The sequence below is a fragment of the Chiloscyllium plagiosum genome, unplaced genomic scaffold (assembly GCF_037043375.1).
Source record: "Chiloscyllium plagiosum isolate Xiang-an unplaced genomic scaffold, Cpla_swu_hap1 HiC_scaffold_6, whole genome shotgun sequence".
NCBI classification, from domain to species: Eukaryota; Metazoa; Chordata; class Chondrichthyes; order Orectolobiformes; family Hemiscylliidae; genus Chiloscyllium; species Chiloscyllium plagiosum.
In genome coordinates, this window is record NW_028270144.1 from 62,362,182 (window position 1) to 62,377,929 (window position 15,748).

At 40.6% G+C, this 15,748-nt stretch overlaps 1 protein-coding gene across 4 annotated transcripts in view; it reads right to left on the reverse strand.

The window, feature by feature from the left end:
- tmem135 (transmembrane protein 135) overlaps positions 1 to 15,748 on the reverse strand; it is a 544,027-nt gene that overhangs the window by 299,207 nt on the left and 229,072 nt on the right. For 3 of the 4 annotated variants that reach the window (XM_043691564.2, XM_043691565.2, XM_043691562.2), the window contains exon 5: positions 7,030 to 7,095. The exons of the other annotated variant lie outside the window; for it this stretch is intronic. In XM_043691564.2, the coding sequence (XP_043547499.1) occupies positions 7,030 to 7,095 (66 nt within the window). The remainder of the gene's footprint in view (positions 1 to 7,029; positions 7,096 to 15,748) is intronic. 4 annotated transcript variants of the gene reach the window in all.

Sequence of the window (15,748 nt, forward strand, 5' to 3'; positions counted from 1 at the left end):
GAAAACAAATTCCAACCTTGATGTTGAGGATACCCTCCATCGTATTGTGTGGCACCACTGTCATGATAAATGGAATAAATTTCAAACAAATCTCGCAAACGCATGGCTCTGCATCCGTAAGGCATTGTAGACAACCTATAGCAGCAGAATTGTACTAAATCCTAACCTCATGGCACAGTATTTCCCCCTACACAACCATTAGATCCAACGGAGAAATCAGCCCTGTTACAATGAAGAGTGCAGGAGGGCATGTCAGGAGCAATAACAAGCATACATAAAAGCATGGTGAGACCACAACCAAGTGCTCAAATACCAAGTAGCATTAGTAAGTAAGTAATTCAACAACCAACATATCAGACCAACACACTGCGATCCAGCCATTTTGTGAATTATGGTGGACAATTAAAAACTCTTTGGAGGATGTGGTTCCACAAATAACCTAACCCTCAATTATAGGGGAGCCCTGCATATCAGTGCAAAAGCTGGGTCTGAAGCATTTGCAACACTCTGTAGCCAGAAGTGTGAATTAAATGACCTATCTCAGCTTTCACCAGAAATCTCCAGCATCATAGTCTTCAGTCAATATTGCAAGATATCAAGAAACAACTGAAGGCACTATGGACCCTGACAATATTTCAGCAATAGTACTACTGAAGATTTATGGGCCAGAAAAAGCCACTCCTTGAGCAAAGCTTTTCCAGGACAGTGACAATACTGACATCAACTTACAAGAGGAACATTTTACAGGTATGGCTTGTGCACAAAACGCAGAACAGCCCTGCCAATTACCACCCCATTGGTCTACTCTCAATCATCAGGAAAGTGATGAAAGGGGACCACTCAGCCCCTGACCTTGTTGCAGCCTTAGTTTAACAATGAACAAATGAGCTGAACTCCAGAGGGAGGGATAGAGTGACTGCTCTCAACATCAAGACAACAACATTTGAACAGATGCGGCATCAAAGAACCAACTCTCCATCAAAAGGTCAGAAGTGTGGTTTTCAACGGTGACTGCTCAATGTTCAACACCATTCACAACTCCTCAGATACTGAAGCAGTTCATGACCAAATGCAGCAAAAACATGCAAGAATAGGTCAGAGACTACAAATCCTGCAATGAGTAACTCACTTCGACTCCCCAAAGCCTGTCCTTCATATACAAGGGACAATTCAGAATGGTGATGGAATATTCCCCAGTTGCCTAGAGTTTAGCTCCAACTACACTCAAGAAGCTTGACACCATCCAGAACAAAGCAGCTTGTTTGGTTGATCACATCCACACTTCCCACAATTGAAGTATAAAGTGACAGCAGTGTGTACCATTTACGAGATGAAATGCAACAACTCATCAAGTCTGCTTAGTCAGCACCTTCCAAACCAGTGAACACGAGCATCTGCAAGGACAATGGTAACAGATACAGGGGATCACCACCACCTCAGGTTCCCCTTTAAGTCACCCATCATCCTTAATTGGAAATATATCACCGCTCCTTCAGGTTTGAGAGGTCAAAGTCCTGAAACTTTGCTCCCTTGTGGATATCTTTGAGGAGAAAGTGAGGTCTGCAGATGCTGGAGATCAGAGCTGGAAATGTGTTGCTGGAAAAGCGCAGCAGGTCAGGCAGCATCCAGGGAACAGGAGAATCGACGTTTCGGGCATAAGCCCTTCTTCAGGGCTGAAGAATTCCTGAAGAAGGGCTTATGCCTGAAACGTCGATTCTCCTGTTCCCTGGATGCTGCCTGACCTGCTGCGCTTTTCGAGCAACACATTTCCATCCCTTGTGGATATACCTACACCAAATGGACTGCAGCGGTCAAGACAGCAACTCACCACAACTTGCTGGAAGCCCACATCCCATGAATAAATAAAACAACTTTAACAGAAAATTGAATATAAGCATTATAATTTTCCATTTCAATCATTTAAACAATTTATTAAGCAATGCACTTAAGCATAATGTCTCCAAATGCTCTTTCTGCCACATTTTGCAGTCGCTCTTCATAGATTAGATTAGATTACTTAGATTACTTACTTAGATTACTTACAGTGTGGAAACAGGCCCTTCGGCCCAACAAGTCCACACCGCCTGCTGAAGCACAACCCACCCATACCCCTACATTTACCCCTTAGCTAACACTACGGGTAATTTAGCATGGTCAATTCACCTGACCTGCACATCTTTGGACTGTGGGAGGAAACCGGAGCACCCGGAGGAAACGCACGCAGACACGGGGAGAATGTGCAAACTCCACACAGTCAGTCGCCTGAGGTAGGAATTAAACCCGGGTCCCTGGCGCTGTGAGGCAGCAGTGCTAACCACTACAGGTATAGCTACAGGTAATATTTAAAGCTCTGACTGTTACCATCATAACTGGAAAGTATGTGACTGAAATATTTTAAGTGCAAAAAAAAGATTCAATTGAAAAAATATTAAATCAAAGTCTGTTTGGAGACTTACTTAATCTTCCATGGATTTATCTTATTCTGTGTAGAAACACTCAAACATAGTGAATCATTTGTAAACCACTCTAAACTAGATTTTAAATCTAAAGTACTAGTAGTCACCATAAAACAAATAATGGCAACAGGGTAGGTCCCACTCGATTCGAAACATAACATGAAAACTATTTTCAAGGAATGTTATGAAAGAAATCAAAGTACGAGAGATAAAAGCAAAATATTGCAGAAGCTGGCAAAGTTAAATAAAAGCAGAACAGTATGAAAGAAACTCAGCAGGTCATGCAATATCTATAGAGAAAGAAACAGAGTTAACTTTTCAAGACATGATGAGTCTAGAGAACTCCAGTACTACAATAAGTACTAGAGATGGCTTTTTAAAATATTGCTAAGTAATAATAGAATCAGTAATGTGGGCGTGATGAGTATCAATATGAAAGTCCAAACTTAAAGTCAGAGTTGCCATCTAGAACTCAACTTTAAAAAGTTAAAAAATTTATGCAAAGTGTTGATTCTATTGGAATCAACCTTAAAATTGAAGTTAAGTTCCATACAGTCATGAATGTGGTGCTGGAAAAGCACAGCAGGTCAGGCAGCAGCCGAGGAGTGAGACAATCGACGTTTTGGGCAAAAGCCCACCATCAGGATCAATGCTGTGCTTTTTCAGCAACACACTCTTGACTCTTATCTCCAGTATCTGCAGTTCTCATTTTCGCTTAAGTTCAATACAGTCTTGCGAGCAGAAAACGTTTAAAACAATATATCTGCAATCACAAAATTGAAATAAAGCACTTTAAATGCCTAATTCCTACATAGGTTAACAGTTATCTCAGTTACCAAAGTTTCAAAACATAAATGAAAATTGCAGCATTCTACTGACAGTACTTCCAATCACGGACCTTCAGAGTGGAACTGTGGGACCACTGCTCAGGATCAGTATCGTTGCTCAGGGCTTTTATTCACTGCGCCCAAGCCATCTGAAGTAGTTATTTATTCCTGGTTACTGTCCAAAGGCATCTTTTTGGGTTCAACAGCAGCCCTTCTAATAACCAGTGCCTCTGGTAGCCATTTGAATCAGTGGTCAGAGGACATAGGTTTCTTGACAGCTAGGGCACTTTGACTTTTGTTTACCCCCTCCTCTTATGTGGAGGTTGTAGATTGTAGAGATGTGCAGCACGGAAACAGACCCTTCGGTCCAACTCGTCCATGCCGATCAGATATCCCACTTGCCAGCACCCAGCCCATCTCCCTCCAAACACCACCTATTCATATACCCATCCAGATGCCTTTTAAATGTTGCCTCCACCACTTACTCTGGTAGCTCATTCCATAGACATACCAACCTCTGCGTGAAACATTTGCCCCATATGTCACATTTATATCTTTCCACTCTCACGCTAAACCTATGCCATCTAGTTCTGGACTCTCCCACCTCAGGGAAAAGATCTTGCCAATTATCCTACCCATGCTCCTCATGATTTTATGCCAACCCCAGCCTACTCAACCTCTCCCTGTAGCTCAAATCCTCCAACCCTGGCAACATCCTTGCAAATCTTTTCTGAACCCTTTGAAATTTCACAGCATCCTTCAGATAGGAAGGAGACCAGAATTGCACACAATACCCCAAGAGTGGCATAACCAATGTCCTGTACAGCAGCAACATGACCTCCCAACAGCTGTACTCAATACTCTGACCAATAAAGGAAAGCATACCAAACGGCCTCCACTTGCGACTCCACTTTCAAGGAGCTATGAACCTGCACTCCAAGGTCTCGTCATGCAGCAACACTCCCCAGGACCTTACAATTAAGTCCTGCTAAGATTTGCTTTCCCAAAATGCAGCACCTCACATTTATCTAAATTAAACTCCATCTGCCACTCCTCAGCCCACTGGCCCATCTGATCAAGATCCTGTTGTATTGTGAGGTAACCTTCTTCGCTGTTCACTGCACCTCCAATTTTTTGTGTCATCTGCAAACTTACTAACTATACCTCTTACGCTCACATACAATTCATTTGTATAAATGACGAAAAGTAGTGGACCAAGCACCAATCCTTGTGGCACTCCATTGGTCACAGGCCTCCAGTCTGAAAAACAACCCTGCACCACCACCCTCTGTCTTCTACCTTTAGCCAGTTTTGTATCCAAATGCCTAGTTCTCCCTGTATTCCACCAAGATCTCACCTTGCTAACCAGTCTCCCACATGCAGTCTTGTCGAACGCCTTACTGAATCCATATAGATCACGTCTACTGCTCTGCCCTCATCAATCTTCTTTGTTACTTCTTCAAAAACTCAATCACATTTGCGAGACATGATTTCCCACGCATTTAGCCATATTGACTATCACTAATCAGTCCTTGCCTTTCCAAATACATGTACATCCTGTCCACCACCGGTGTCATGCTTTCCTGACTTATCCTTACCACCTTTCTTAAACAGTGGCATCATGTTAGCCAACCTTCAGTCTTCCAGCACCTCACCTGTGACTATCGATGATACAGATATCTCAGCAAGGGACCGAGTAATCACTTCCCTAGTTTCCCATAGAATTCGAGGGTACGCCTGATCAGGTCCTGGGGATTTATCCACTTTTATGCGTTTCAAGACATCCAGCACTTCCTCCTCTGTAATATGGACATTGTTCAACATGTCACCATTTATTTCAATACATTCTATATCTTCCATGTCCTTCTCCACAGGAAACACTGATGCAAAATGCTCATTTAGTATCTCCCCCATCTCCTGCTGCTCCACACAAAGGCCGCCTTGCTGATCTTTGAGGGGCCCTATTCTCTCCCTAGTTACCTTTTTATCCTCAATGTATTTGTAAAAACCCTTTGGATTCTTCTTAACTCTATTTGCCAAAGCTATCTCATGTCCCATTTTTGCCTTCCTGATTTCCCTCTTAGAGTATAAAAGGCAGCAAGAGAATACTTAAGGAATCACTCCATCTCTCCTGTCTATACCTGATATATGCTTCCTTCTTTTTCTTAACCAAACCCTTCATTTCTGTAGTCAATACAGCATTCCCTACACCTACAAGCCTTTCCTTTCACCCTAACAGGCATATACTGTCTCTGGACTCTCGATATCTCATTTAGAGTCATAGAGATGTACAGCATGGAAACAGACCCTTCGGTCCAACTCGTCCATGCCAACCAGATATCCCAACCCAATCTAGTCCCATCTGCCAGCACCTGGCCCATATCCCTCCAAACCCTTCCTATTCATAAACCCATCCAAATGCCTTTTAAATACTGCAATTGTACCAGCCTCCACCACTTCCTCTGGTAGCTCATTCCATACACGTACCACCCTCTGCATGAAAAAGTTGCCCCTTAGGTCTCTTTTATATCTTTCCCCTCTCACTCTAAAACTATGCCCTCTAGTTCTGGACTCCCACACCCCAGGGAAAAGACTATGTCTATTTATCCTATCCATATCCCTCATGATTTTATAAACCTCTATATGTTCACCACTCAGCCTCCGATGTTCCGGGGAAAACAGCCCTAGTCTATTCAACCTCTCCCTATAGCTCAAATCCTCCAACTCTGGCTACATTCTTGTAAATCTTTTCTGAACCCTTTCAAGTTTCACAACATCTTTCCGATAGGATGGAGACCAGGTTGCAGCTGGGCTTACTGGGATTTCCCACTGGAATGCTCTCCAGTGCTGAATCATGGCTGGTGAGGAACTGCAACAGAACTGCTGGGGTTTGCTTGGTCTGTGGTGGTGGTGGTGGTGGAAGAGAGACAGGGAGAGGGTTTGCGGAGAGAAGTAGAGAGGAATAAAGGTTGAGAAGAAGATAAGGGAGGAAGGTTGGCAAGGATCCCATATAAGTGAATGGGGAAGGCTTCTCAGGGAATAGTGCCAGGTTCAGCTGTGCTGAGTCCTCTTGTGAGGAGCTCAGACAGTGGTGAGAAATAGTTAGAGAGCACAAGTCAGGAGGCAGGGAGTGGCTCGAGAGGCAGATGCTGCTCCAAAACAGCACCAACTGGATCAGGAAAAGTACTGCAATAATGGAAATTACATTGGTCTTGTTATTGTATGGAAACAGGGCTGCAGCTATTTCTGCATCACACTTTCAGTAGTATTGACAGAACATGGTCAGTGCCATTAGGTTTAGCAGCATCCAGTGTCTTGAGCCAGTTCTTGATAGCGCATGGAGTAGATTGATTTGGCTGAAGACTGACATCTGTAATGCTGGGGTCTCCACAGGTGGTTGAGCTGGATTATCTATTCAGCACTTTTGACTGAAGATGCATACAAATGCTTCAACCTTGTCTTTTGTACTAATGTACTGGGCTTCTCCATTACTAAGGATGGCCTCAAAGTGAATACCCACCCAATCAAGCAGAAAAGGATTAGGTGAATGTCAAAAGCTTAAAAATTAAAGTTTTACCCCAAATCGTCACATTCCTAACCACAACAGAATTAACATAGGCCTCATTTTCTTTTTTTGGAGACAACTTTGCGATATACCTCAGTGAATAATGCAAGCTCATTGGTAGATGAATAGTAAATTGGAATTATTTTCAATGACACAAAAACAGACAGTGATAAATTCTTACCTCGCCATGTTTAACTGGTGTGATAAGACCCCTTGTTACTGCCATTCGGAATATGCTTTCAGTTGCCTGTAAAGAAAGACAGTTTTAAGAATACAGAAAATGAGAACCATTCTAAAAGTGAACATGGCACCTTTTTCTTCTCCCCCATAAACTAGTACTTACAGTAAGTCTCAGAAACAAATATCTCAGAAGCAAAGTTCTCATTTGTAGACATGTCAGCCTTAAATAGAGTCATAGAGATGTACAGCACGGAAACAGACCCTTCGGTCAAATTTGTCCATGCTGAACAGATATCCTAACCCAATCTAGTTCCACCTGCCAGCACTTGGCCCATATCCCTCCAAACCCTTCCTATTCATACTACCCATCCAGATGCCTTTTAAATGTTGCAATTTTACTAGCCTCCATTCCTCTGGCAGTTCATTCCACATAGGCAACAACCCTTGTGTGAAAAGGTTGCCCCTTAAGTCTCTTTCATATCTTTCCCCTCTCACCCTAAACCTATGCCATCTATTTCTGGACTCCCGACCCCAGGGATAAATCTTTGTCTATTTACCCTATCCATGCCCATGATTTTATAAACCTCTACAAGGTCACCACTAAGCCTCTAACACTCCAGGGAAAACAGCCCCAGCCTATTCAACCTGTCCCTATAGCTCAAATCCTCCAACCCTGGCAACATCCTTGTAAATCTTTTCTGAACCCTTTCAAGTTTCACAACATCTTTCCGATAGGACGGAGACTAGAATTGCACGCAATATTCCAAAAGTGGCCTAACCAATGTCCCGTACAGCCGCAGCATGACCTCCCAACTCCTGTACTCAATACTCTGACCAATAAAGGAAAGCATACCAAACGCCTTCTTCACTATCCTATCTACCTGCGACTCTATTTTCAAGGAGCTATGAACCTGCACTCCAAGGTCTCTTTGTTCCGCAACACTCTCCAGGACCCTACCATTAAGTGTATAAGTCCTGCTAAGATTTGCTTTCCGAAAATGCAGCACCGCGCATTTATCTGAATTAACTCCATCTGCCACTTCTCAGCCCATTGGCCCATCCTGTTGTAATTTGAGGTAATCTTCTTCATGTCCACTACACCTCCAAGTTTGGTGTCAGCTGAAAACTTACTAACTATACCTCTTAGGCTCGCATCCAAATCATTTATATAAATGATGAAAAGTAAAGGACCCAGCACTGATCCTTGTGGCACTCCATGTGGTCCACTGATCCTGTGGTCACAGGCCTCCAGTCTGAAAAACAACCCTCCACCACCACCTTTGAGCCAGTTCTGTATCCAAATGGCAAGTTCTCCTTGTCTTTCATGAGATCTAACCTTGCTAATCAGTCCCCCATGGGGAACCTTGTCAAACGCCTTAGTGAAGTCCATATAGATCACATCTACCACTCTGCCCTCATCAATCCTCTTTGTTACTACTTCAAAAAACTCAATCAAGTTTGTGAGACATGATTTCCCACGCACAAAGCCATGTTGACTATCCCTAATCAGTCCTTGCCTTTCCAAATACATGTACATTCTGTCCCTCATGATTCCCTCCAACAACTTGCCCACCACCGATGTCAGGCTCACTGGTGTAAGGACAAGCCAGTTCCCTGGCTTGTCCTTACCACCTTTATTAAACAGTGACACCACGTTAGCCAACCTCCAGTCTTGCGGCACCTTACCTGTGACTATCGATGATACAAATATCTCAGCAAGAGGCCCAGCAATCACTTCCCTAGCTTCCCACAGAGTTCTAGGGTATACCTGATTAGGTCCTGGGGTGTCATCCACTTTTATGCATTTCAAGACATCCAGCACTTCCTCCTCTGTAATATGGACATTTTTCAAGATGTCACCATCTATTTCCCTACATTCTGTATCTTCCATTTCCTTTTCCACATAAATATTGATGCAAAATATTCGTTTAGTATCTCCCCACCTTCTGCAGCTCCACACAAAGGCCGCCTTGCTGATCTTTAAGGGGCCCTATTCTCTCCCCAGTTACCCTTTTGTCCTTAAAACTCTTTGGATTCTCCTTAACTCTATTTGCCAAAGCTATCTCATGTCCTGTTTTTGCCCTCCTGATTTCCCTCTTAAGTACAGTCCTACTGCCTTTATACTCTTCTAAGGATTCACTCGATCTATCTTCCTTCTTTTTCTTAACCAAAACCTCAATTTCTGTATTCATCCAGCATTCTTTATTTCTATCAGCCTTTCCTTTCACCCTAACAAGAATATACTTTCTCTGGACTCTCATTATGTTATTTCTGAAGGCTTCCTATTTTCCAGCCATCCCTTTACCTGCGAACATCTGCTCCCAATCAGCCTTTGAAAGTTCTTGCCTAATACCGTCAAAATTGGCCTTTCTCCAATTTAGAACTTCAACTTTTAGATCTGTTGTATCTTTTTCCATCACTATTTTAAAACTAATAAAACTATGGTCGCTGGTCCCAAAGTGCTTCCTCACTGACACTTCAGTCACTTGCTGTGCCTTATTTCCCAAGAGTAGGTCAAGTTTCGCACCTTCTCTAGTAGGTAAATCCACATACTGAATCAGAACATTTTCTTGTGCACACTTAACAAAAATTTTAAAATTCCAACGTTATTCAATGGCTGAAACATAAATCAGATTCTAAAAGTTCCAAAAACTTCCCTTCAAGTAGCCCTGCATATTTTCCATAAAACTCATACAAGTATTTTAAAGCAACTTGAAATGATTCCTCTCCTCTTCAACCAACAAACTTAACTAACAAAACTATTAGAGAAACATTCCCTCTATCAGATTGCCTTTTTCTCCAGAGGATTTAAGTACAGGAACAAAGAAGTGTTGCTTCAATTGTACAGGAAAGACAGCACCTGAAATATTCCATTCAGTTATGGCCCTTTAGGAAGGAAATAATTGCCATAGAGGGAGTGCAGTGAGCTTCACCAGACTAATTCTTGGGATAGCGTAACTGTCCTAGGAGGAGAGATTGAGGAGATTGGGCGTGTATTTTCTGGAGTTTGGAAGAATGACAGGTGACCTCATAGAAACTTCACAACATTCTTAAAAGGGACTGCGTAGATGCATAAAGGGTTTTCCTCAGCAATGACGTCCAACAACAGGACACACAGACTCAGAACAAAACATGAGTTATTTAAGATTGAGATGAGGAGGCACCTCAGATAGTGATGAATCTTTGAAATTTTGCTCTCCAGACAGCTGTGGAACTCAGTCATTAAGTTCAAGATAGTAATTGATAGATTTCTAGTAACTAATAATGTCAAGAGAAATAGCGACAGCATTGAAATACAACACTGTGTTATGATTGTCCATGATTTAGAATGGCAGAGCAGACTGAAAGGCATGCTCCTATGTTTCAAAGTTCGTAGGCCATTGCAAAAAAAATGTTATATTATCATCGATATGGCTGTGGACATGGAGTCATGGCAGATTTCTTTCTTTAAAAAGGGCATTACTGAACCAGATCTTTGTTTTACAACAATCGAGCGGTTTCCTGTTAATGAGGCTAGCATTTTATTACAAAGTTATAAACTGAATTTAAACTTCCTCAGAATTTTTAAAGCAATGGTTAATGACAATTTCATGGTCACCATCACTGAGGCTAGGTTTCCAGAAGTTTTTATATTAATTAAATTTAAATTCGAATATCTGTGTCTCCAAATCAGTAGCTTGGGCCTCTGGCATTCTAGTCAAATTACAATGCTGCTAACTAGCAACGAACAGGGAAAGCAACAGGGAGATTGATTAATCAATGATTAACCAGTAACAGGAAAACTGATTAACCAAAGCAACAGGGAGAGTGAAGAATTCTCACAAGCAAAGCTGGAGGCAAAATCTTGGATTATAAACCATATATAGTTCTGTATAGTGAAAGTAAAATAAAGACTAAAACAGTAACAAACACTAGAGCGAAGTATTGTCAAATTTAAAAGTGACCCCTGAAGAAGAAATTACCAACAAGACTGTACTTTTCATGGCTTTCAATTTAATATGAATCAGAACCAATGCAACTAATGAATTAACAGGCAAAATGTAACATGGATTATTTGATATCAAGATGATCAATAAATCAAAAATTCAGTCATATTTTAGGGCTCCCAAATATTTGAGGAAAATATCAAAGGACAAAACATTATTTGAAACCCATTATCTGCGCCACAATACCACCTAAATAATGACAAATAGCCTCAGATGTTTGTATGAATAGGCCTAGATTAAGGAAGGCACAGCAATCAACTCTGCAGTATTAATTTGATGGGGAAACAAAGTGCAACAAGATCCATGCAAAGCTGGGGTTGATAGGCAGGATACAATATTGGAAATTGCAGCTAATGACTGGTGTATCAGATTTCAAATGGCAAGTTAGGATCAAGGAAGAGGACAGGTTGGGCTGAGATGTGCGTACTGTCAGTGACACTGAAGGATGAGCCAAAAGAGTTTACACAACTAGTGAACGCAACTAGATAGAACTGTGCACAATCGGTATGTATATGAGCAAGCAGAAGGAACACCCATCTCAGGACACAGTGTAAAAGCCCAGGTGACAAGTCTAGTAATGAACTGAATGGTCAGACAGAGTTCCTGGTTAATAACAACTGGTTCAACAGGCTCAAATGAAGACCTGGGATAAAACAGTTAAAGATCTTTTAAGAGATTCAGGTCAGCAGACAGAGTTGCAGCTGAAACCCTGAAATTGAACGTCTAGCTCAAGTACGAAGGCTTCACACCACAGCAAACGAGACAGGTCAGTTTGCCAAGAATCTGCCTGATGCCATTTGGCAGCAAAGACTGAGACCACTAAGACTTCAGGATTTAAGCAAACAAAAAAATGTAGGCAATGCAAGTACCAAGAGACATTCATCTAACCTGTAAGAAGACAGAAAACCATAAATTCTCTCCAGCTCTTCATGTAGCTTTTTGTTGTGTTTGCAGCAGTTTTTTTTTACCATAAGCCAAACTATTTCTTCGGTAACATCCTTCTGTTGGTATTGCTTCTAAGGCAATGCTTGCCCAGTCATATTGCCCATTAATGTACAAGTGATCCCTTTATTACAATTGATGCAAACTCTTAAAAGTAATTTTAAAGCACTTTTAAAATAAACTCTATAAACAAATTTTCCTTGCTGAACTACTTCTGAGCCAAAGGTCGTCACAAGACGTAACATGAGAAAAAGGTAGAAACTTAAGTCTCAAACCAAACATTAAGAATAACTTTTTTTTAAAATCTATAAAATGTACTTTTTTTTGAAGAAATGAGATTATATACGTGCAAAGTCAGAGAAATTGTTAATCTGCCCTAATCCTGATTAAAACAAGGTGTAATGTTTTATACAGTCCTTACAGTGAGAAAGCAATATTAGATAATTAGTTCAAATTCATGACTTAACAGTGATTGTAATGCTGATTCCATCATCACAAATTGCAATAGCCCACTCATTGGAGTAGGTGACCAATAATACAACTTCTGGATCCCATGGTAAAGTACAAACATGCAGATGCCACAAGTTGCCTTCAGACTCACCTAGTTAATAATGGGAAATGCTGACAGCCTTGCTGTTATTACAACTGGAAACTCCAGAACAATTTTGAAACATCTTTCTTGAGCCTTCTATGCTTCAGGGGAAAGTGAGCACTGCAGATCCTGAAGATCAATGTCAAGAGTGTGGTAATGGAAAAGCACAGGTCAGGCAGCCCTCCTGATGAAGGGCTAATGCCAGAAACGTTGATTGTCCAGCTCTTCAGAAGCTGCCTGACCCTCTGTGCTTCAGTGGAAATAGCACAAACATTTCAATTTGTTCCCATTCAGCTTATGGCTTAAATGCTCTTTCTATAACATGTCAATGAAAAGTAAACAAGGCACTAAAACTGTGGTGTAAACCATCAATTTATACCATTATATTATATGCTTGATCTTTGATTGTCATGTTTGTCAGCTTTTATGTTTCAACTTCCAATTTGCATTTGATAGATTAGGTGGAGTGAGACGCAAAGCAAACCAATAAAAATACACATGAAATGTTCACATTTTTGAACAATGCAGAAAATTAGAGATGATTCAACATCTTAACTTAAAATGTTCAGTACATACATATTTTTTATTAAATGCTGGAGATCACAGTTGATCACACAACATCCACGGATGCCAATGTTTCGAGTCCAGCATCTACAATAACTTGTTCCTAAATATTTGTTATTAAGTTGGTTTCAGGTATCCACAGCTTTTTCTTTTTTGCCTTTTTTGATTATAGAATGCCTTCACCCTCAGAAATTATGCGGTCACTTCTAACAATTGACTTTCTGACCATTTAACAGCTTGCTTCTCAGGAATAGATATAAATAACAATGTCCATTAAGGTCTTCATTGTCGGTTAGTTTAAAAAATAATTTGAATACATCTATACTTTTTTGCACTGGTAACTTTACACATTTATAAATAAACAAAATTATTCTGCACCATAATTGAAGCTGAAGTGTTCCTAATTTAGATATAAAATGAAATCAACAAATGTGACCATTATTGGAACTCAGTTAAAAGCACAAATCTGAAAAGTCACTGCTGATCAATCAGACCGTCGGGCTGCTCTCTCATTAGAGAGACAGAGCTAGTGATAGTTTGACCTGAGGGTCGTCACACCTCAGCTGAGGGGAAAGGTTGCGAAGGTCAGTCCTTCATAGTAACCTTAACTGGTGCAGGAACTGAACACATGCTGTTGGCATCACTGCGCATCGCAAACCAGCTATCCTGCCAACCGAGCTAACCCCAATCTTAGGGTTAGGGGCATGCACAAACAAACCTGAATACAAATCTTAACTGACAAGTAATCATACTTTGGAATCATCCAGAAGGGAAAACTGTGATCACAAAATAAATCTTGAGTAATGTCCACAAGGTGATCTAACACACAAGTGTAGATTAAAAGAAAAAAATACAGAGAAATTGAGGCTTCAAATACTGTTTCATTGTTAATTAAGCATTCTATTTGCAGCTCTTCAGAAGTTAACACACATCACATGGGATCACAAAAAGCATGACTAATTCTTTAAGGTCATGTTCCTAGATTTGTCTAACATAAGATTTATTGGTTCTCTTTAATTCTAACTATGACATGAACAACCTTACAAGTAAAAATAATGCAACATAAATGGGGTTCACACCAATGCAGCAATTGAAAATAAAAGAACAATTATTTTCTCGTCAATCTAAGCAACATAACACAAGTAATTATACACCTGTTAGAGGGTAGGGCACTGACTGTACAATGGCATTTAATCTAAATGGGTCTGATGTGAACTTACTTAAATTATCTAACATCTATGGTAACTTCAAGCTCTTTTTCTCACACAAAAAAGAGGACAGAAAAGGGGAGGGAACATGTTAAACAAGTTTTTGTATTCCATGGAATTGCTTTCTTTCATCAGTCTTCCCACCAACGTTTTAAGAATGTTTCAGCCAAACAGAGTAGACTGTGAATCCAGTTAAGCTTCTTTTTTCTATTGAGAATCACTGATGTGTGGACTTTTCTTTTCTACAAGCAAGAGATCTTTTTAATACACTGGTACTTATACAACTACACCACATGTCAAAACCATTCAAATACAAGACAAATCTGCAGAGCTTGAAAGGTTGGTACCACAGATCCTTGATAGAAACTGCACACTTGATGTGTTCTGTGACACTAAGAAGATTAACACAACAAGTACAGCTTCCTTTCTGAAAAGGGAGAAGAGACCACCTGGACCTATTACAAACTGACAAAGGATAAGCTTCTAATGGCTGTAATAACTTCATTGCGTCAAAGAGATGGCAAAAGAAATTTCCAACATGGGGAAAAGAACCAAGAAAAAAAGAGTATAAGTCATAAAACTTCACTGCATTGACATGTTTTTGTAAGGGGAAGGCATAATAATTTGACAAGAACCTGGCAATTTTCTTCAACCATATTTTAATTACCTTTATTGATTCAGTCATGCAGTTAAGCCTATACTTCAGCAATAAAAAGACCCTGAAGCAATTTCAATGATTATGACAAATAAACACCATTTACCTTTATGTATGAACTTGATCATTAACAAAAGAAAGCTTTTTGGTTAACTAATTGTAATGAGGTGAATAGAGCAGTTAACACTATAGGACAAATCATACCAAAAACTGAAAGATAGCACGTACAGAATATAAGCATACTGATTTCATTGTCTAGAATAATTCAGGTGAAATAAGGACTGCTTATTCAACAACAACCACATGTATTTCTATAGAATTCTTTAAATAATAAACTATCAGAAGGTACTTTACAGAAGCAAAATTTCACACCAACCAGCATCTGAAGATAGATGATGAAAAACTTGGTCAAACAGGTAGGTTCTAAGGAGTGTCTTAACACAGCTAGTGGCATAGGATAGTGAAGGCGGTATTTGGTATGCTTTCCTTTATTGGTCAGAGTATTGAGTATGGGAGTTGGGAGGTCATGTTGCGGCTGTACAGGACATTGGTTAGGCCACTGTTGGAATATTGCGTGCAATTCTGGTCTCCTTCCTATCGGAAAGATGTTGTGAAACTTGAAAGGGTTCAGAAAAGATTTACAAGGATGTTGCCAAGGTTGGAGGATCTGAGCTACAGGGAGAGGCTGAACAGGCTGGGGCTGTTTTCCCTGGAGCATCGGAGGCTGAGGGGTGACCTTATGGAGGTTTACAAAATTATGAGGGGCACGGATA